This window comes from Stigmatopora argus, chromosome 4, assembly GCF_051989625.1.
Source record: "Stigmatopora argus isolate UIUO_Sarg chromosome 4, RoL_Sarg_1.0, whole genome shotgun sequence".
Taxonomy (NCBI): domain Eukaryota; kingdom Metazoa; phylum Chordata; class Actinopteri; order Syngnathiformes; family Syngnathidae; genus Stigmatopora; species Stigmatopora argus.
Genome location: NC_135390.1, coordinates 4,536,735 through 4,557,891, shown reverse-complemented (window position 1 = coordinate 4,557,891; position 21,157 = coordinate 4,536,735). Strand labels below are relative to the sequence as shown.

General features: G+C 41.3%; 1 protein-coding gene across 2 annotated transcripts; it reads right to left on the bottom strand.

Annotated features, from left to right (window-relative positions):
- Nucleotides 1-1,744: 1,744 nt before the first annotated feature.
- Nucleotides 1,745-20,313, bottom strand: rnf19a (ring finger protein 19A, RBR E3 ubiquitin protein ligase). 2 transcript variants are annotated; one of them, XM_077599622.1, is made up of 10 exons: nt 20,147-20,313; nt 12,691-13,678; nt 11,875-12,083; nt 9,075-9,219; nt 7,916-8,078; nt 7,552-7,666; nt 7,149-7,310; nt 5,947-6,160; nt 5,728-5,871; nt 1,745-3,587 (listed from the first exon to the last, which is right to left on the bottom strand). In XM_077599622.1, the coding sequence occupies exons 2-10, from the start codon at nt 13,404-13,406 to the stop codon at nt 2,843-2,845; spliced, it is 2,613 nt and encodes an 870-aa protein (XP_077455748.1). In that variant the 5' UTR covers nt 13,407-13,678; nt 20,147-20,313; the 3' UTR covers nt 1,745-2,842. The 2 variants fall into 2 exon arrangements, with proteins under 2 accessions (XP_077455748.1, XP_077455747.1); XM_077599621.1 differs by having other exon boundaries at nt 5,728-6,160.
- Nucleotides 20,314-21,157: the final 844 nt, after the last annotated feature.

The following is a 21,157-nucleotide window of genomic DNA, read 5'->3' as shown; positions in this document are numbered from 1 at the left end:
ATGTTTATGAATGCCATAGCTGCGATATAAAAGGTGGAATAAGAGGAAAAAAAGAAATAAATCAAGCATCATGGTATCAGTCGTATTATAATAATTATTCATTCTCTACATAAAGGTCATTTTCTTCATAGGTATACCTCAACTATGAGAAAAGAAGAAAAAATACAGAAAAACATTTTCTTATTTTAAAGAATTTATTTGCTAATTATAGTAAAAAGGTTTTTAGTTATGACTATCCTTTGCTGGCGAGATTCTGCAAGACTTTTATACACTATTGTTAGTATTTGGGCCAATTCCTCCATGCCGAGCTCTTCTGGAGCAGTGATATCGTCGTTTGAGATCTGTACACTGCCTAAGCCAATCAAGGACCTTTAAAATATGGGTGTGATTGGGATCCTAGGAAAGACCTGGCAACATTTCATCTTCTATGGCCTTGCTAATGGAAGGAGGTTTTTACTCAAAAGACAACGGTACAAAAAGTCATGTTTTGGTTTCATTAGACATCCTCCCATTTGTATTACCCAAATGATCTCTCGCAAACTTCCAACGGGACGTGCATTGACATGAACTGGCTTAAGGTCACAATAACACATCTGAGGGTACTTTACTGAAATGTATAGAGTGGACTTCACTTCCACAAACCATAGTCGTCGTATTGATAAAATAAAGCAATGCGCAAAACAGTTTTAATCCCATTTTACTGTTGAGCAGAAAACCAGATTCTGTTATCGGAAGTCAGGTCAGTCACATCAGGTCACTCTGTCATTGAAAGTATTTGACAGAAAGCCAAAAACGCACCTCCATTGTCGGACATTTAAAAAAACACAAATGCCTGAACTGGAACAATACTGTTAAAAATGCAGATTCCCCCTTAGTTTACAAAATCTTCCCACACAAAGCTCCTCCTCCACTGCAAGATTTTGTACAAAAAAATTCCAACACAACAAGGGCTGGCTCTAGAGGTGACTGTGTAGCTCCTTTCAAAAAGAGCGCTTTCAGCCAAAGCACCTTCTCTGTCCCTGCCGCATTTACCTGGAATTCAATACAAAGTAACATACGTGAACTCCCGGCTCTGAATCTCTTCGCCAATCATCTTAAAGCCGGGCTATTAGATGAACAAAATTGTACAAAACTGCTAAGTGTGTATGTGTCATCGTTTATCTTCAACCTACACAAGCTACTAAAGATGGGAATTAGCCTTCGCCCACAATCTTACGTATTTACATATGTTCATTAACATAAATATAAATATGTTCATTAATATATGCTGTAAAATCAATCAATCAAAAGCCTTTATTATCATACAGAGCTGCGTATAACAAAATTGGTGGTGCTATTCCACAAAGTCCCTTATTAAATAAATCAAACTCAAGTGAAGTAGTAGAAGGCATCCGTTTAGTTTCGTTGCTGTGACGGCTGGCATTTTTGTGTTTTTCCAAGAAATGAAATGGAGCAATTCCCTACACAACACATATTTACCATTCTTCGCAACACGAACTCTACTGATTTAAGCCTCTGTTTTCGTCTGACCAGGAGGTGAGCTGAGTGGATTAAAATAGGACGTGGACCACCTGGTAAGTAGCCTATCCTGTTGTTTTGGACAAAACATCATACTGAAGACTGCTTTGAGCAAATGAAAAAAAAAAGTGTTGCTAACAAAAAAGACCAACACGTCACCAAAAGTGGACCAGTAAAAACATTCAGACAAATACTATTTATGGATTTAGGAAGAGCAGTTCATGAGTAAAGATGAGAACCAAACATTTTTTAATTTTGATCTGCATTTACACGCATTTGATAAAGCAAATGAATACACAAATAGCCTCCACAAATCCATCTGGCACTAGTGTGTAAAGTCTGGGCAATTTTTGGTGATACAGAAACAAAACACCTTCAGCATAGGATTATCCTTTAACCAATGGCAACATACATGCATCCAAATCCATTTAATTGCAGCCACAGCAGACGCTTATCTGTACAAAATAACCTCTTTCCCCAAAATCTGTGTGCTAGCACCGATTTGCAACATAACGTTAACGAGGGGATTCAGGGAAGATAACTCTTTACAGTATGCAGTATGTCTATGAATCTTATTTAGCGACATTAATATCTATAAAAACAGGTAACAGTGCAGGTGCCTTTGGCTGCTGTGTCCTCGATTATTAAAGTGTGTATGAAATATTAATATTTCTGGACGATTCTTTGTTTTTTAAAAAAATGCAGTGTGTATACTGGCAACATGTCAAAGATTAACAGGTGCCTGAGTGTTGTCTTTGGTAGGCAATTGCAAAGTATTGATTACCATGTTGACTGTACCTCACTCAATATGTCGGTTTATTAGCTTCCCCAACATTCTTTAGTATAGTCTGAAGGGGAGGTTTTGTAAGACACAGTGGAATCTGGTGAGTGAGAGACAGAGAACACAAGCTGCTTTTAAAGGCACCATGAGTTAACAAAACAGATATCAAACATTCTTGTTACCGTGTGAGGTAAGACCAAGCACTTATAAACATTTTTCCATACAAATGACCAGTTCAAAAAAATGATAATTTTGTTGTCAATCGCAGCTTCCAGAGAAGCCCCCAATTGACGTTCATCTCCTCACAGGTATAACAGACAAATGGGACCAAAACTAACAGAGTGGTTTAATCTCAAAACCTTGAGACCAAAAAGTACAATGGTTTCCACCAATGATGAGAAGGCAGTTTGCACTCATTTGAGGTGCAAGGCTTTGAATCCAAGGTGTTTTTAGTGAACTACAGGTTTAATGAGATTGTTACATGAATGATGAAATGATGGACAAAACGGAGCATTTATGGAGCACTTGTGGTATTGATATTTTTTATATGTCAGTCTGTATACAAGGATTCCTGTGCTGGGTTTGAGTGGTATGTTCTGGAGAGTGGTGATTGTTGTTCGTCTCTTTTATAAGATGTGCGGCGCATCTATGAAACTCCCTCTCAGTGGAGCACACCAAGCTGATATTCTCCTCTGTCAGATGGCGGAAAGGTGAGAGCTCTGCGGCGTGAGCTGGGGAGGATGTAGGCAAGCGGAGAACCCGCCCCGGGATCCGTGAGGTGGGGCAGGTCTCCAGCCAGTCATTTTCCACCTCGGGCAAGGGGCTGACGACTGCGAAGCGTCCGTGGTAGTCGCCTCCGGCGGAGACATGGCCGCACAATGTCTTCCCGGCCTCCAGATCCGAGCCGCTCAACTCAGAAAACTGGCTGGAGTGGGAGTCCGAAACGGATGGCAAGCTGCCACTCAGAGGGGAGTCAAAGTTCAAAGATTTGTTGCTACGCTGCTCCAAAAGCTCAGCGTCCATGTCCTCCCTTGTATCGTTGATCTTTGTGCCTCTGTCCGCCTTCTTGTGCAGTTTGCCTTTGCTCTTTTTGCCTCCCAAATTGGTGGAAGATGGACACTTGGCAGATGTTATGCGATGCTCCAAGGCCACAGAATCGTTCGGGGAGCATGTCCAACCGCAGCGGTTCGTGTGAGTGCCATCGTCCACACTGCTGCTTCCGCTGTGGGTCCGCACTTTGGCTGGTTTGGATTCAATGTCCACCTGAATTTCCATATTGTTGCCATCTCTAAGGACAGAAAATAAGCACAAGACATGCATTGATTATTGATTTGGCACACCATCTACCAAACAGCTAAATATCTTAGAGGACTTTCTGCTAAAGAGACACTCAGTAATCACTCGAATATCGCGGATGATGTAGACCAGGCATGGCTGCGATAATCGTAAAACAAAGTAGGAGCATCCCTATTACATACCTGTCAACCTCTGCCGATAACTCCCCTTATAAATGATTATGATTCCCCTTACAAACCCCCCAAAAACCTTACAAACACCATACGAGTCGTACGGTGTTTGTAAGGTTTTTTTGGGGTTTGTAAGGGGAATCATAATCATTTATAAGGGCAGTTATCGGCAGAGGTTGACAGGTATGCTATTATTATAACCATACTATGTTTTCACACCTATACAAAAATACAAGTAAAATTATCAAGACATGTATTTATTAAATATTACATTTATATATGCATATGAAGACTGTAATGTATTAACATCTAAATATAACCTGTAAATACTTTAAGTCAGTGGTTCTTAACCTTGTTGGAGCTACCGAAGCCCACCAGTTTCATATGCGCATTCACCGAACCCTACTTAAGTGTAAAATAAAATGTGATTTATTTTTCAAATTCAACATATATAAATTCCTCGCAGCACTGATTGGCCAAGCAATGTCACATCTGCAGCCAGTGATGGTCAAGCGGGGCATGTTATCGTGAATAGACATGAGTCGATGTGTCTTGACCTCCGTGGCAGAGGCTCCACCAAACCCCTAAGACTGAGACACCGAACCCCTAGGGTTCGATCGAACACAGGTTAAGAAACACTGATTTAAGTACTGTACTCACAATGAAAAGAATTCCTCTCTGCTTGATATAATTTTCTTTTTTTAAACAGGTTATTGGGAGCTTTATTCCAAGTCCTCTTCAGCAGATTTGAAAGGCACGCATTGGATCATCAATGAAATCTTCAAGGGAGGCCTTAGAGGCAACAGGAGGAGCTTCTTTTTGCGAAATGTTTTTGGCACACAAGGAACATGGCTACCGCAGTTTCTTTTCTTGTACAAATATGGTTTAGTACAAGGACATGATACTGTCAAGACGATTGCCAAATTCCATGGCTCCGACCATGTTGTCATCAATCCCCTGGACCCATTGTTGCAAACTGCCTACCATATTGAAGATCCCCAGAAGATGTCTTAAAGGTAGACCACGTTATTCATCCTCGTCGTTGTCCGCTGCCTCTTCTTCCTCACTCCCCGATGGCATCATTTTGACGAGGTCCATATTGGTTGGAGGGGAGGGGGGATTCATGAGTGGCTTTCAAGCAGTGTGCTGACATTCTCGCATCATGCCAGCTTCACGTCCTGATCTACGGCGTAAAACCCTCATTACGCTGGTAATGAATTTATATTCCTAGTGGATAGCACTCGCTTGGTGTCCTTGGAAAAGGATATTGTGTCCGTTTTCCGAATGTTCGCTTTTTTTTCTTGGTATAACGCGCAGTAAATTCATTTATGCTACAATGGTGTGCTACTCCTTTAGCATAACTAGGAACGTCACTTTTTCGGTCAATGTCATCATGTATAGTTTTTTCTTGGGCTTATTGGATGGCTTAGACGGCCCAGGATGCTTAGGAGTCATTTTCAACAGCGACTCAAAATTCAAAAAAGTTGGAAAAGGCTCGGTCGGGGTAGTCTTTCTCCACAGGTGATTTGCACGATGCGAAATTCCCTCGCAATAAAACAGGAAAACGCAAGACTTAGTCCTTCTCTGCCTTTTATATTATTTGGCGTGTCATTCTTCCTCTCTCGGTGAAATATCGCTTCTTCAGCGCCAAAGATGCAGAGCCCTAACTTCCGCCATTTTTTCAGCATGAATTTTGACATTTTTATGAACTTTTATTATACTTTATATAGGTAATTGTGTGAGTGTGCATGGTTGTCCATCTCCTTGTGCCCTGCGATCGGCTGGCCACCGACCAGGGCGTCCCCCACCTCTGGCCCGGAGTCAGCTGGGGTAGGCTCCAGCACCCCCCACGACCATAATGAGGATAAGGCGGTTCAGAAAATGAGATGATGAAAAAAAAAAACGATGTACTGAAGCCGCGAAGTGGTGAAGGATGACAGTACAAAGCATTTGTATTTTTACCTTTCAAGGGGGATGTGAGCATTTAGAATCGATCCGGCCATGGCTTTAGTGCTTGCATTGTCGCTGATTGTTCCAAGGCTGACAGTAGCAGAGTCACCACTAAGACTGCAGAGGTCCTTTTGCACATCAGCTTGCACTTCCAACCTGTCATCGTGTCGGAGAATCGTTTTGACAAAGCCGTAACAGTGAAATAAAAACCTGCAGCGTGTGTGGACATACCTGCTTAAGTAATGGACCATAGCGCTGCCAGAGAGACTGCCAGTGATGCTGGCTCCGGCAAGGGCCATGGTGGATGCTGTCTCACTGAGATTGTCCCTGATGGCCCCGAGTCTGTCCATTTGGCTGCCACTGGCACTCAAACTGCCTGTGAGACCCCCAACACTGCCTTCACTGATACTTGGATTATTTCTTGTGTCTGCTACAGATGTTGAATCTACAAATATCATCGGTAAAGTAAATGTGGATTAGACAGATTGTAACCAAATTAGACTTTGATCTTGAAAAATTTTCATAGATATGTACTTGGATCTTGGAAAGAAAATAGGTACAATTATCCGGCTTTGGCCTCAACATTAACAAAGTCACAAAATATACAGAATTCCTTGTCAGGCAAGCAAGGGGGCAAATATATGTGAGTCATAAGCGTATCATGGGGGAGGTGTTTATGTGCTCCATCTATCCTTGGAGTGAATTTTCCAGAGGTTTTTGTGCCCTGGATCCTAGTTTACTAAAGTTTATTCCATTCCAATTCTGTCCAAAACCTTTATAGACAACATTTTGAAGAACAGCTGCAACATTTAGAGGCTCCAGATTGGTGGCTTCAGCACTGCATGTATCTGTGCAATTCACAACCATTGTGGTTCTGGTGGCTTCATCTTTGATTGCATCAGTTGGAAAAAGGTAGAATGTTCTCTATAGGTCAGGAATCAGTTCCTGCCCTAAGTTGAGAAGTTGAAGTATCCTGGGGTCGAGTGATGGAAAAATGGAGCGAGTTTTACCAGCTCCAATTGTTATGACGTCTGTGGGATACGGACTCTATATCAGTCTGTTGAGAGGAAGCTTTAAGTTGTGACTGAAAAGAACAACATCCAAAATAAAAGTGGCCCAAATGAGTTGTCTCCACAGGCCCTCCAGTAGAGATTGGTGGAGAACCTCGGGATGGGCCCATAAAAGAGCTGCTCCTCGCAAGCTATTGTCTCTTAACTTTGTATAGGGCCTGTGATTGGCGTCGTGTTATTTATTTATTATTTTTAAAAAAAATTAAATGGTAAAATGTTAAGAGTGCGACATTCACTATGTCCATGCCAGTATGGGTAATATATTTTCTATCGGCCTTCTGTAATTTCTTTGTAACATAATTCAAATTATAATGTTTATGGTTTGCAGGTTAGATGGAATGGTGAGTTGTGACCAGGATTTACCAGTGGCTGCTGTCCCAGTGGCGACGTTCATGTCATTCTCATCATCAAACTCAATTCGAACACCTTTTCCCTTGCCCGTGGAAACACCACAGCCCCCACTCCGGCACAACGATATAGGCACTACACCATAAACATACGCGAGCATAATGGGAACTCCAATGCCTAAAAACCAACAACAGAAAAAGAGACACACAATGCCATGTTAAAAAAGTACCAACAAGACTGGGTATAAAAAAATCAGTTATTCCTATCACCTTTATCTTTCCAGATTTATGAGTAATAAAAGAGTGAGTCATTTGGCCTTAAAGAGGTTTTATCCAACTTGTTTTGGCGCCCCAACTACTCAACTTAGTAAAGTCAAAGAAGGAAGAACAGAACATAAGAAACAGAAGTATGTACTAACCAACAGTGACTGCTGCAACCACTGGAGACACAATGACAGAAAGCGTCACGCCACCTGCAATCACGAGATTCCGCTTGTGTTTGCTCATATCTTTACCTTTGTAGCGATTGTGAATCTGAGGAAAATCAAGATAAATCGTATTAATTAGAGAGAATGCAACGTGACAATCCTGTGTTATAAAAGTAATCTCGGTTCAGAAAATACGTTACAAAATGAAGACTGAAAAATCAGTGTACAAGATATACAGTATAGCGTCATTTAGAAAATGGTCTGACTTTTAAACTTATTTGAACTCTTTTTCACATAATTAGCAGTGAAACGTCACATTTTTCAAATCAGTTCATGTAAATTTCTGCTATCTCACTTTTCTTCCCACATAGACAGGAATGCCAACGACCATGGCAGGGATAGCTATGCCAGCGATCAGTGCAATGCCAACAGGGGCACCAACAAGTGTTCCCAATTGCCAGAGAATCTTCTTCTTTCTGCTCCATGGTTTCTTCCCCCAAAAGGTACAGCCTGACGGACTGTAAACAAAACAAAAAATAGATGAGGAGTTTGCTTTCCTGTAAATCATATATAGCTCTTTCTTAGTTCTTTGGCGTAAAGAAATATTTGACCTGTCAACTTTAACTGGAAACAGTATCTCTTTCTTTAATTTTGCAGTTTTCACAAAAAAAAGTGAAATATTTTTATTGAGTTGTCATTATCATAGGTTACCTTAAAAGTGGAAAACAAAATAAACTTGTATAAGTTTCGTACCAACGTAGGGGGGTAATAAACAAGGGCATTTTCAGTGTATCCCAAATGTTTTTTTAGATGAAGCAGAACTCAAATATGGTACTCTCTCACAAGTAGGCAAATATTTTCATAAATGATGTACTTCCTCCAGGCCTTAAAGTATTTAGTTTCGACCTAGCTATGTGTGAAAATCCTGGTTTAATCTGTGAATTCATGGCAGTACATTCAAATGACTAAATTCACCAACAAAACATGGATTATTGCCTCAAGAACAGACCGATTACAGCAAAGGTTTTTCCAATAATTTTTGCCCGTTTTTTGTTGTTCGCCAATGACCTCACAGCGATACTCCCAACAGCTGTGTCAACGGAATGTAACATTTTTAGTGCTGGAGAATTTACCAAAGCTATAACAGTTGAAACCTGCATTTGCATAAAGCGGCATGGATGACGGAGGCTTGTGGGACCATGAAAATAAAACATGAATATAAGTAGGTAAGTGAAGCAAAACAACATTTTTAGGTGGTTTTCAGTCTTATTTAGTAAAATCACTACACATACATTGTCCTTTTTTTAATGAATGGATGGCAGTGCTTCAGCTACTTCTTTGCTGGCTCTGATCTTAATACGCTGTTCATATATAATTATCTATGTGAATGACAGTGAATTAACTTGTTAATTTGCCCAGCCCTACTGTATTGTAATATTGCACATATCTAGGAAGTTCACCCAACAACAACAAAAATCAAGTATATAAGTGGTCCTAAGTTTGCCGTTACTAACCTCAAGTAATGCAAGTCTGAGATCTCTTTCATACAAAGCCAGCAGAACTCACAACCGCAGACAGCACAGGTCATGTGGTTACAGCTTCCGTCATTCATTTTGATAATGTAAGCAGCACACCGTGGGCATGGCTTAATATCATCAGCTGTGGGCAGCACAAACCAAAAGAAAATGAATACAATCAGAATTTTTGTTTTTAAACTGGGATAGAAAAATCATAATACGAATCAAACAAACATAACTTGGTGGAACATCAATATTTTGATACCCTTAAGGTTATATACACTTTGGAAACAGACCAAACATTATATATCCCACTTATTTTGAAGAGGCTTGGGCGGTGTCTGGCTTCCCTCAGCTCCAGCACTGCAGTTTATTTTCCACACGACTAACACACACGTTAAGGGGTGGTTTTGCACATCCTTAGGTGCCAATTAACACATTGCAGGATTTCTTCCTTTCTTTCATTAACTCAATATCCCCTACCCACAGTGTGCCCTTGGTCTGGGGTCGGCAACCATAGGTTCTGGAGCCGCATGCATCTCTTTAATGCTGCCGTAATGGCTCCCTAGAGAAATATCATTTATATTGTAATATGGTTTCTGTAGGACAAACATGATATAAACATTGTTTACATTTTCCAATGCTGTAAGAGCGTGTAGAATAAATCTGAAATTTCAACATTTCTGTCAACAATGAGTTGCATCATAGCCTGCGACACACGTTTCTAATAGCAGGGCGAATGGTAGGCAGGTCATTGTTCTAAACAAACCGGCAACTGTGTAATGGGCCATGGATCCCAAGGGGAATCGTTTGCATTCATTGCCAAGAAGTTGTCAAAAAACAAAGAAAAAGGCGTAAAGGATGTCTGCTGGCAGGAGAAAATAGAGCGCAAAAATAGATTTAAGAAGTGGGTTGCATCTCCAAACAAAGTTCTGTTGCAACCCATGTGATAATAAAGCTTGGAAAACCATTCACAGATGGCGGAGAGGCACGTTGTACAAGTTCCATTTTGTTGTGGTTTTGTCGAATTCTCCGAATAAAAACGACATCAAAAATCGGATTTCTTTATTGCATTCTTGATTTTATCAATGCAATGAAACATAATTCATTAATATTGTAATAAATTTAAACTTGAGGCAGCATCATACAACAGAGCAGTCATGTGGTGTGTCGTTATCTACAGAATGCTTTGCCTGGAAAATAAACATTTAATCAAGAATGCTCATGTTGTATTTGCAGCCAATTCAGTCATTTTGATAGTAGGCAAATATAAATACATGCATGTGTTGCCTTAATTATACGGCTGATACAAGGCTTTTCAATTTTTTTGCAACTCCAGACATATTTGTTTTTTGTTTGTTTGTTTCGTCTAATATGGCTATTTCAACATTTTGGGTCGCCGACCCCTGTCTTAGTAGAAGTAGACAGCAAAGCTCCTTTTATTATGTAGTTCATATATTCATTTCTTTTTTGTATCACTATTCTTTCTTTCTCTCCGTCCCTTCTAAACCTTTTGTTGTCCAGCTGCTCTCTGAATAAACAACCCAATAAAAAACAATGGGAGTACACCAAACTTCTATGTAGCACATTAAAGGGGTTCAGCTTAAAAATACTCACCGATTCCCATTTTCTGTGTTTAAGCAGCTGGACAATAGCTAGTTTTTAAGCATAAAAAAACTAAAAGCAAGAACAAAAACAGAAAAAAACGCATTCGCGACGCCGTTGGAGCTGAGAACATGCTGAACAGAACAAGCATAAACAACACAGCTTTGTGTACACACCTAAAGGAGAATTGGTGTTGATGTTCCAATAACCTACAATGCATATTTTGGGGATCTGAAAGGAAGCCCGAGTATTTGGGGAAAAAATCCATGGAGGTAGCGGAAAAACATGCAAACTCTATTCTGGAAGTCATCTCTTGGAAGATGTGCTACCGCGCCAACCACCGTGCTGCTAAATAGCAAACATTTCAGGAAAATATGGCTTAGAGCACAAATCTAAAGACGTGTGATGTATTGCATTGCACGAGACTTGTGCAAATCGGGGGCTGACCAGCAACCTGGAAACGAAATGTGTAAGAAAATAGGATTCATTTTGTGAGGATACAGTGCCGTGAAAAGATATTTGCCCCCTTCCTGATTTCTGTGTTTCTTGCATATTTATCACACACAAAGGTTTTAGACCATTCATTCATTCTCCACACCGCCCATCCTCCAAGGGGTTGCTGGAGCCTAACCCAGCTGTCTTCGGGCAAAAGGCAGACTACACCCTAGACTGGTCGCCAGTAGGCAGTAGGGAACACAGAGACAAACGACCATCCGCACTCCCAATCATACTGCCAACAGCGGGAATTGAGCCCGCGCCTGCCCACACCGAAGTCAGGCGAGTGAATCTCTACAATACGAGGCAGCTTTGGTTTTAGACCATCAAACCAATTTTACTTCACTTTGTCTGACACATTCTATTTAAGTGTTTTCTTGATTCCACACATTTGGTGGAAATCTGGTGTGGGTGTGGCCTGTGAAATTGAACTCAGCCGTCCTACAATGGTGATTAGTCACAGTTATTTTGTGATTTAACAAAGGAGGGCAATTACTTTTTCACAGAGGGCCAAATATATTTGTAATTATTTCTGCCTTGGTAAATAAAATCATTTAGAAACAGAATTTCTCTTTCCTTGGGTTGTCTGTGTCATACGAAAATTGAATTGTATTTGAAAATGGAATATTATATTGTAAATTATATTGATATGTTGCTGGACAGCCCTTACAGATGTTTGTCTGTCGTGTTAGCTAACCTGTGGCTCCGCTTTCTTGACTGGAGCTAAGAGATGACGAGCGTATTGTTCTCAGGTGAAGGGTTTGGGCTCTCTGTTGTCGTGCTGCATCACAGGTTTGGTTGGGGTGCCACAGCTGCTTACAAAGATAACAGAACTCCGTACCACAACTCTCCCTCCCACATGTGATTTTGGGACAGCTAGCACAACCAAAAGCAATAACTGCATACCTAAAAAAATAGACCAGAAAAATAACATTATATACTGCCCAGTCAAATAGAGCTATCAAAAGGAATTGTCTTATACGCTAGTATTTTCCCCTAAAAAAAATTATGACTGAATCGAGGATACGGCTTAGATGCGCACAAATTAGACTTGACATGCACGGAACTGCGATGTGACAAAGATGAAACGCCAAAACGCAAGACAATGCTTAACAAAATTTATTTTGATGTCTATGAATGAAATTTAGGCGGCCTGGCGGCACGAGTGGTTAGCACGTCGGCCTCACAGCTCTGGGGTCCTGGGATCAAATCCAGGTCAGTCCACCTGTGTTGAGTTTGGATGTTTGGCACAAAGTGTTGGTCTACCGATTTTTGTAGCTCCACGTTAAAAAGGGGAGAGCGACCCAATTTTGCCGTTGAGCCATTTTTTTAACGATTTTTCTGCAAACAGTAAAAGATATGGTAAATGTGGATGAACATTTGAATATGTTAAGGCCTCCAAAAAGGTGACTGCTTTCCATGAATAAAATAAAATAAAAAATACTTAGAATTACAATAGAGCCCTTCACACCAAAGTGGCCTAAAAGTGCCCTATAAAGAGAAAAGAACTTACCCGCAATCAGGTGCAGGACACCAACGGCAGTCAGGGTCAGCCACTAACCACCTTCTAAGCATAAACTCTTCATATTTCTCCATCAGACCCCGGTCACCAAGAATCATGCAGATGTCATGTGGGTTAAAACCCTCCGAGCACTCAGGGCAACAGATGTTGACACGCGACTCAGATATTTCAATGCGCAGGTACTGACGTAAGCAGTCAATGCAAGACCGGTGCTGACAGGTCATGATGTCAGGGAAACTCTCCTTAGAGTGGTGCAGAAGGCACAGGGGGCACTCCAAAAGCTCTGACCCCACTCCACCGACCAGCTTTGAAGAAGAAGGGGTGGAGGCAGACATACAGGGTCCTGAGGCAGATGAGTTGGAGGCACCAAAAAAAGCAGGTGAGAGAGCCACATTCCCAACCACAGTGGAGAAGGCAGAGTTCTTATCATAACACATCTCCGAATGGATGCTCTCAATGCTAGCTATGCCATCGACGCCTGAAAGCCCACCTGGACCAGGGTTTTGGAACTCTCGAGACTTTCTCCGTACTGATTTGGACTCTCGTCCTCTCCATTGAAATAGAGAGGCCAGGGATAAACGCCTTTTCTTAGGAGCCTTCTTCATGGAGGACAGGGAAATGGAGGAGGCCGTGGATTGGCGATCCCTGTCAGAGCCCATTACCTTGACACTACTATTAGCAAACTGATGGTGCTTAGGTAGGCTCATCTCCTCCAGCAGTGTGGGCCAGTGAGGAGCCACGGTAGGGAAGCTTGATCCTTCCTCACATTGGCAGTGAGTTCTCTAAGTAGCACAGGGCAGGAGAAGCGTTAAGGGGATGGATGGGGGAGGGGTAAGGTAGTCCAGGGTGGAAGCAGAGGGCTCCAGAGGGATCTTCTGTACTCAAGACATGACAACTTCTCCTCATCTACCTCACGGTTGCATTTATATGTCAAATGATTGTGGCTAAGTGGTGACTTCCAAGACAGCGGCAATAAAACCTAACGAGAAATAAATAAAAAGAGGAGTGATAAGCAAAACAGTGTTAATAAATACTATCTTAAATGTACATGAACTCATAGCGTACATTATGATTGAAATCATCACGCAAAACATTTTTGTCCAATTTCTATTAATAGCTCATGTAAATAAGACACTAATTATATTTAAGTTAGCAATTCTTAGCCCAGTAACGTTTTGCTTCTTACTGTAAGAAAAGTGATGCCCTGATTATTGGCCATCCAGGACAGAGGATAGTGTTTCAGATTTCGGAAATGACACGACTAGTCTTAGTGATTGGGGAGGGGGGGGGAATTTAAACTTTGCGTTAGCGGTTTTGTTGGCTGGTCAAACATTTTTCTTTTCAATTATACATTAAGATTATTGTAAGGTATTTTTTTATGAACTGTTGCCCGGCGGATGAGAGGTTTGCACTTCGGCCTCACAGTTTTGGGGTCCTGGGTTCGAATCCAGGTCGGTCCACCTGTGTGGAGTTTTCATGTTATCCTCTTGGCCTGCGTGGGTTTCCTCCGGGTACTCCGGTTTCCTCCCACATTCCAAACACAGGTAGGCCTTGGTATGAGTGTGAGCGTGAATGGTTGTTCGTCTCCTTGTGCCCTGCGATTGGCTGGCCACCAATTCAGGGTGTCCCCTGCCTGGTGCCCATTGTTAGCTGGGATAGGCTTCAGCACCCTCAGCAACCCTTGTGAGGATAGGGGGTTCAGAAAATAAATGAATGAATATCGTAATACCTTGACATACAAGTGCCCCAACATACGAGAAATTTGAGATACAAGTAAAATTTTGCCCACTGTCTTTCTCGCCACATCTCCCTCCTGTAAAGATATCTACGAGCACTGGGTGGAGCACTGATTTTTTTGCGTTCAGTCAGTGGAGATTTAAGGGAAAAACAATGGATCCAAGGCAAGCAGGTGCAACGAAGCGTAGTGCGAAGAAAATGTTTATGATAACAATCGATATTAAGCATGAAATACAGTGGTACCTCGTCATACGACCGCTCGTCATACAAAATGCTCGTCTTACAAGGGAAATTTCGATCGAATAATTCGCCCGTGATGCGGTCAAAATTTCGTGATGCGACCAAGCCAGGTGACCATGGCATTTTTTTTGCATATATTTCGTGTATAACAATATTTACGAGCACCGGATGAGTTATTCAGACCAGGAAACGCACAACGCGCATGCGCGGGGAAAAGAGGGCTTTCTGGGTAATGAAGTATACTCGTGCACACAACGCCGACAGGCAATGGCACTCAGAATAAAACTTTACCCACAATCAATACGTGGGTACGCTCAGCTGCTGCATTTCCTGTTATTTTTATCTAATACGAGGAGTATTATATTACTTCTCGTTGGCTGCTCATAAGAACATCAGGGGCACTGGCTCGCAACAGCATCCCCGGTAGCAACTCTATCATATTCGCCGTTCGAGGGGATGCGACCACAGATGCTACAAGCTAAAAGGAGCCGCTAGCCAGTGCCCCCGAAGCTCCCATGAGCAGCGGAGCGATCGCTGATAAAAGACTGCTGCTCGTTGGCAAGTGGTCGTGCGTTATCCGATTGTGAGGACATTTGTGTGCATCATTTTCGGAATATTTTGAAGGGAATAGTACGACAGCAAACAGCCCAACGATAGCGAACATGAGGGTGGAGTGTTTGTTTCGTTTACGAGTGCGTTGTGTGGAGAAAAAAAAACGAAGCCCCCCGCCCCTTTTGTGCCCCTCTCCCCTCGGCGAAATCCGCCCAATTTTAGTTAGATTAAATACTATTTCTATTAAACCACTAGTTATGTGTTACTTTGTTAATAGATGGGGAATTAGAAGAAATAAAACATTTTTCCAATCCAATATCCTGTTTTTGGTGTTTTTTCGGAGGGCTGGAACGAATTAATTTTTTTTCCATTCATTTCAATGGGAAACATCCGCTCGAGTTACGAGAACCTCGTCATACGATCTCAGTCTCGGAACGGATTACGCTCGTATGTCGAGGTACCACTGTAATCAGTCTCAGAGAGCTTTACCTTTGGTGGAAAGTTTTGGTCTACACTAGTAACTTGGAACTGTTCTCTTTTTTACTCTGTGTGCAATTTACTTAACAGCAAAAAGCGCAATGGTGATTTATTTCTCGACTCTAGTACCGTATTTTCATGACTATATGGCGCACCGCATTTAAAGGCGCACCGCATTTAAAGGCGCAGTCTCAGTAACAAGTGCTATTTCTGTATTTGACACACACACACAAGGCGCACCGCACTAATAAACGCAGCCAGGCATGGCAAAACATACACCAGCTTAAACATACGGACAGAGGCTAAAAACACTTTTAAAAAGGCAACGGAAGCAAAACTGAGTTTGGTTGTACTTTATTTAGCCATTTCACAATGTACTCACGTTTTTTTTTTATCAATCATCACCCACAAATCCATCAAAGTCCTCATTTTCTGTGTCCGAATTGAACAATTCTCCAAATGATTCATCAAAAATGCCAGGTTCCCTCTCTTCGTTGTCGGAGTCACTCACATTGCCATGTGGCTACACAGAAATGATGCTGGCTTTGGCAAAAGCTCGAACAACAGTGCAAGCAGACACATTAGTCCAAGCGGCCACAATCCATTTGCAAATAGTGGCGTAACTCTTCCTAAAGCTGTGTTCGCCACCTATCATCCATTGTTCCCATCCCGCTCGCAACTTTGCTTTGAACGCCCGGTTGATGCCGATGTCCAGCGGTTGGAGTTCTTTAGTTAAGCCTCCGGGAATGACGGCGAGCTCAGAGTTCATTTTCGTGACATGGTTTTTCATCGCTGCTGTGAGATGGGCACGCTTCGAGTCGCAAATCAACTCAGCTTCTTCTTGACTTGGCGAAGCTAGTTCAAATGCTTCCTCCATTTGCTAACCATGGATTCGTTGATCTAAAATTCCCTCGCGGCTGCTCTATTCCCATGTTCCCCTGCATAATTGATGGCTTGAAGTTTGAACTGAGCTTCGTAAGCGTGTCTATTTGTATTATTCATTTTCGGTGGGCCTTAGAAACCAAACCGAAATTGTTTTGCAATAAAGCACATGCCCACACTATACGGGTACCTGGTAGGGGCGTGCCTTTAGCGTCTTCTTACACACACACCCTCCACATGCCTGACCCCACCCACATCCGCCTTATCTCTATATATTAAGCGTGTCAGCCAGAAGTGCTCAGTCAGAACTTGGAACTCGGGGCATACATACGGCGCTTCGCATTATAGGGCGCCCTGTCTATTTTGGAGAAAATTTAAGACTTTTTAGTGCGCCTTATAGTCGTGAAAATACGGTATTTGAAGCAAGGTCTAATTCTAATCTCTAGTCTAACAATTTTGCTTTACAAAAAAATAAATAAATCATCAAATGACTTTGACCTCAACAACCCCAAACACTTTACTAAACTGTGAGTTAACTGTTGTATTATAGTAACATTGAAATGCATTCATATTTCCATTATCATGCAGTGTACATTTACAAGAAGGCACAATTTCTTTTGGTTGTAAAATGGATTGTATGTATTGTACTTATAAGTTGGGCTTAACATGTTACACAACTAATGTATAACGTGAACATGTGCAATAAATTACGGTATTATTCTAACAACAAACGCAGTATTGACAGACAGGTCACTTCACAAACAGATGCAAGAAAATGACTGGGATAAAATGAGGGGAAAAAAACAATGGCTACGTAGTCTCCAGCTCAACGAGTAGCGGCCAATCCCCAGCCCTTTCAGGCTTTGCCTCACTTTACTAAAGTGAGAAGGAAATGAAGTAAGCTTGCTGGTATTTCTTCTTCGCAAACAGAACTGAAAGCGCCGGACATCAAATAGAAAATAAGAGCATGTCAAGTATCCACTAATTGGGATTTTTTTGCTTTAACCTTTCATAAAATACCGTATTTTCTCGTATATAAGCCGTATTTGTAACTAAAAAAAATTATGACTGAATCAAGGATGCGGCTTATATGTGTACAAGACTTACAGCGTTGCTATACTTGAGAGCAGAACTTAAAAGTAAAAATACATAAAAATCTGTGCCCTCCTTAGAACTTTCATCACTTTTAAATTACAAAAAGACTCTGACAACATTGTCGCACTGTTGCTAATCAATAAGTATCAATGGGAGTATGCATGCAGAAGAGTCTAATGAAAATAAAATGTTTAACGCGGCGCCAGAGAGTGTCGAGAGTGACGCTCCTATTGGTGCGTTTAGGTCTCAGCTCTCTCACCAACGGTTTCCATATTTTAGCTCACAGGTTAGCGGTGAGCCACATGCACATATCAAAAGAGCCACATATGCCTCCCGAACCATAGGTTCCCTACCCCTGCTCTACGAGGTGAGTGCGCGATGCGAAATCCAATCCAATCAAAACAGGAAAAGGCAAGACGTCGACTTCCTCCACGAAGTGATGTGCGTGATATGAAATCCAATCCGGACAAAACAGGAAAAGGCAAAAAGTCATTCTTCTCTGCCTTTTATATTATTCGGTGCCTCATTCTTCTACAGCTAAATTTTGCTGCTTCTTCAACGTAGGTGGCGGTGCCCTGACTTCCGCCATTTTTTATCTCCTGTCTATCGCTTGCAAGTTTCAGCGTGAATTTTGACATTTTTATGAACATTTTTTATTTGGATACTAATATAAAATACAGCAATGTGATGATAGATGACAGTACAAGGTTTTGTTTACAAAGACGCCTCATTCCTTCCGCTGTTCAGGCAGTAAATACTGTCATCTGAAGGAAAAGGCGAATAGCTTTGGATGGAGTCAAGTAAGCAATAGGCAACATTAGGGTTAGCCTAACTCTAAAAATAAACCCCAACCTAACCCTAAACTTTGAAAAGCATTAGGAGCCTCAAATGGTTACAGTGGTACCTCAACATACGAGTGCTCCGACATAAGAGCAATTTGAGATACGAGTAAAATTTCGGGCAAATATTTATCTTGAGTTATGAGACAAATTTTGATATACGAGCATACAGCGGACGCGAGAGGCTGCTCATAAGAACATCATGGGCACTGTCTCTCTGGTCGCAAGTGCCAATGGCGTATATACTACTTCTCTCGTTGGCAAGTGGTTGTGCGTTATCCTATTGTGAGGACATTTGTGTGCATCATTTTCGGAATATTTTGAAGGGAGTACAAAAGCAAACAACCCTCGATAGGTTGCATCGGAAAGTCAGGGTGGAGGCGGGGCAAATAGAGCCATAATGGAAGAAGAAAGGTATCAAAATTTAAAACAAAATTAGAATTCTGTTTAGTGTAAGGTTAGATTAAACTTATTTTTGAGTGTCTGCATCGTAATCCAAGTTCATTTAAATTTGTTTACGTTATGTTACGAGCGCGTTGCCGTGCAAAAAGTCCACCCCCCCTCTCTGTCCGTCTCTCTCTCCCCTCCGCAAAATCTGGCTTTCTGGAAAACAATAAAAAAATTAAGCTCCCCTACGATCGTCACACTTTTTCTGTTATAAACTGACACCGGCCCCCCACTAGAGAAGGGAAAAGTTACGTGGCCCTCACAGGAAAAAGTTTGGGGACCCCTGCTTTAGAGCTTACACACGGTGCTCCGCATTATAAGGCGCCCTGTCTATTTTGGAGAAAATTTAAGACTTTTTAGTGCGCCTTATAGTCGTGAAAATACGGTAAATAAGAAAGCAAGTAGGAAATCGCCTGGAAAAAAAATGACGGGTTTTGTGAAATGTCATTTTCAAATCGCAATGGTACACAGGAAATTGTCGTATTCATTCATCCATTAAATACTAAATATTGAACTTATAGCGGTATATTTAGATGGTAAAGGAGGGTGAGCTTTGGGTGACTTATGCTTCAGCTATTCTGGTTTTTAAACTCTATCCTTGTGGTTTTAAAGTGTCGCATTAAATCTTTACACTCCAACACGAAGAACAAATATAAGTTCTACATTACACCCAGGAATTCAAAAGTCTCCTCCGATTTTGAGTCTCTCTCATCCGGTCGTAGTTTTAATGGGCGTAGTTGAGGCACAAAATTTTACCACATTAAAACCATTTTTGCTCAAACTCATACATACAAACTAACTAATTAAAAAAAAGATTATTCTGAAGTAAATGGCATGATTCATGACGGAATAGTAAGCCAACACCAATGGTGCTATACTATTCACGGGCTTTTGTATTCTCCTAAATGTTTATAGTGTCATAAAAAGCCGCACAATTCAATTTGACTTTGCTTTGATTTAAGAGACAGAGTACGAATGCATCGGAATATAATACATCAAACTGTGGTAATTAAATACAACAGTATACAGCACTGTCTGTGCTGCCCTTACTAAAGACATTAGCTTGAGTTTGAGACAGCTAATGTTGCCAACCACCAATAGCATTAGCATCGAGCAAGCAAGGTAACACCTCCCTCCCCACAAAAAATAAAAAAAAATAAAAAAAAGAGGGTACATACCGTCTGGTGACATTCGTTTTCCCCCCGACACTAACGGCGAATCGGTTTTTGTAACAAAAAGGGGGAAAGAATCAAGAAGGCGTAATCCCGTTGCAATACCGCAAAGTTCCTCCTACTATACTTGCGCTGATATCCCGTTTGGGCTGACGTCACTGCTAGTGAAACTAGCGCATAAGCAAGTGTCGGCCATCTTGCGTCGGAGGATATTTTCGTTGTATACTACTACTACTGCCAAGGACATAAAGTTAACTTATTTCTGAGTTTCAGTATGATTCAGGGTGTATTGTTATACTTTTCATTAAAATCACCACATCTCTGATGTTTCTGACAACCCAATCCCTTTGAAATTGGTCGGAAATTGAGCAAAAAATGTCTAAGTAGACACTCCCCTGATTACAGTGATGTTTAGCGAATGGCACCGACACAAAATGGCCGACAGTTCATAAACTCCTCCCTATTGAACCACAGAGCGCACCAGGCATCTAGCGGTAAATGTGATAGCACTGCTAAGAGTGAACAGGCGATAATTTGTATTTTAGAGAGATGTAAATAAACGTAGATGTTTGATTTACGCAGTGAGCCAAAGAGCAAGGAAGTCGCCACTTGTCGGCCATTTGTGTCGGGGCTGTTCAATTAATATAGTAAATCACTGGCAGTGAAGTCGCTAAACCTATTTTAGGGGGTCTTTAGTCAACCCTAAAATATTCTTTAGCCCCCCCCCCACCCTAATTAATTTGTAGAAAAATAAATTAATCACAAAACATCTGATGCAAATTTCATCTAATGGAGCTAGAATTTGAGTTAGTAATAAATATTCAGATTAACGTCAACATTTTTTAATTATGATGATTGTATCTCTGTTAATTCCTTGTGTACGGTTGAGAGCCCCTTCCCTACTGTTACTTACAGAGCTAAATAGGATCAGCAGATGGAGGCAATCAGGAGAAAAGTTACAAAAAGGGATAAATGAATTTCATATATCACTTATTGCAACTTTTTTTTGCAAAGATT

What these genes read in the sequence shown, in the direction of transcription:
- rnf19a (XM_077599621.1), bottom strand. Translation starts at nt 13,406, where the DNA reads ATGAGCCTACCTAAGCACCATCAGTTTGCTAATAGTAGTGTCAAGGTA. An exon ending in TCAGACTTGCATTACTTGAG is followed by an intron (nt 8,079 to 9,074) that starts GTTAGTAACGGC and finishes TTTTGTTTACAG; the next exon opens with TCCGTCAGGCTGTACCTTTT. An exon ending in GCTCACATCCCCCTTGAAAG is followed by an intron (nt 3,588 to 5,727) that starts GTAAAAATACAA and finishes TTCTGTCCTTAG; the next exon opens with AGATGGCAACAATATGGAAA.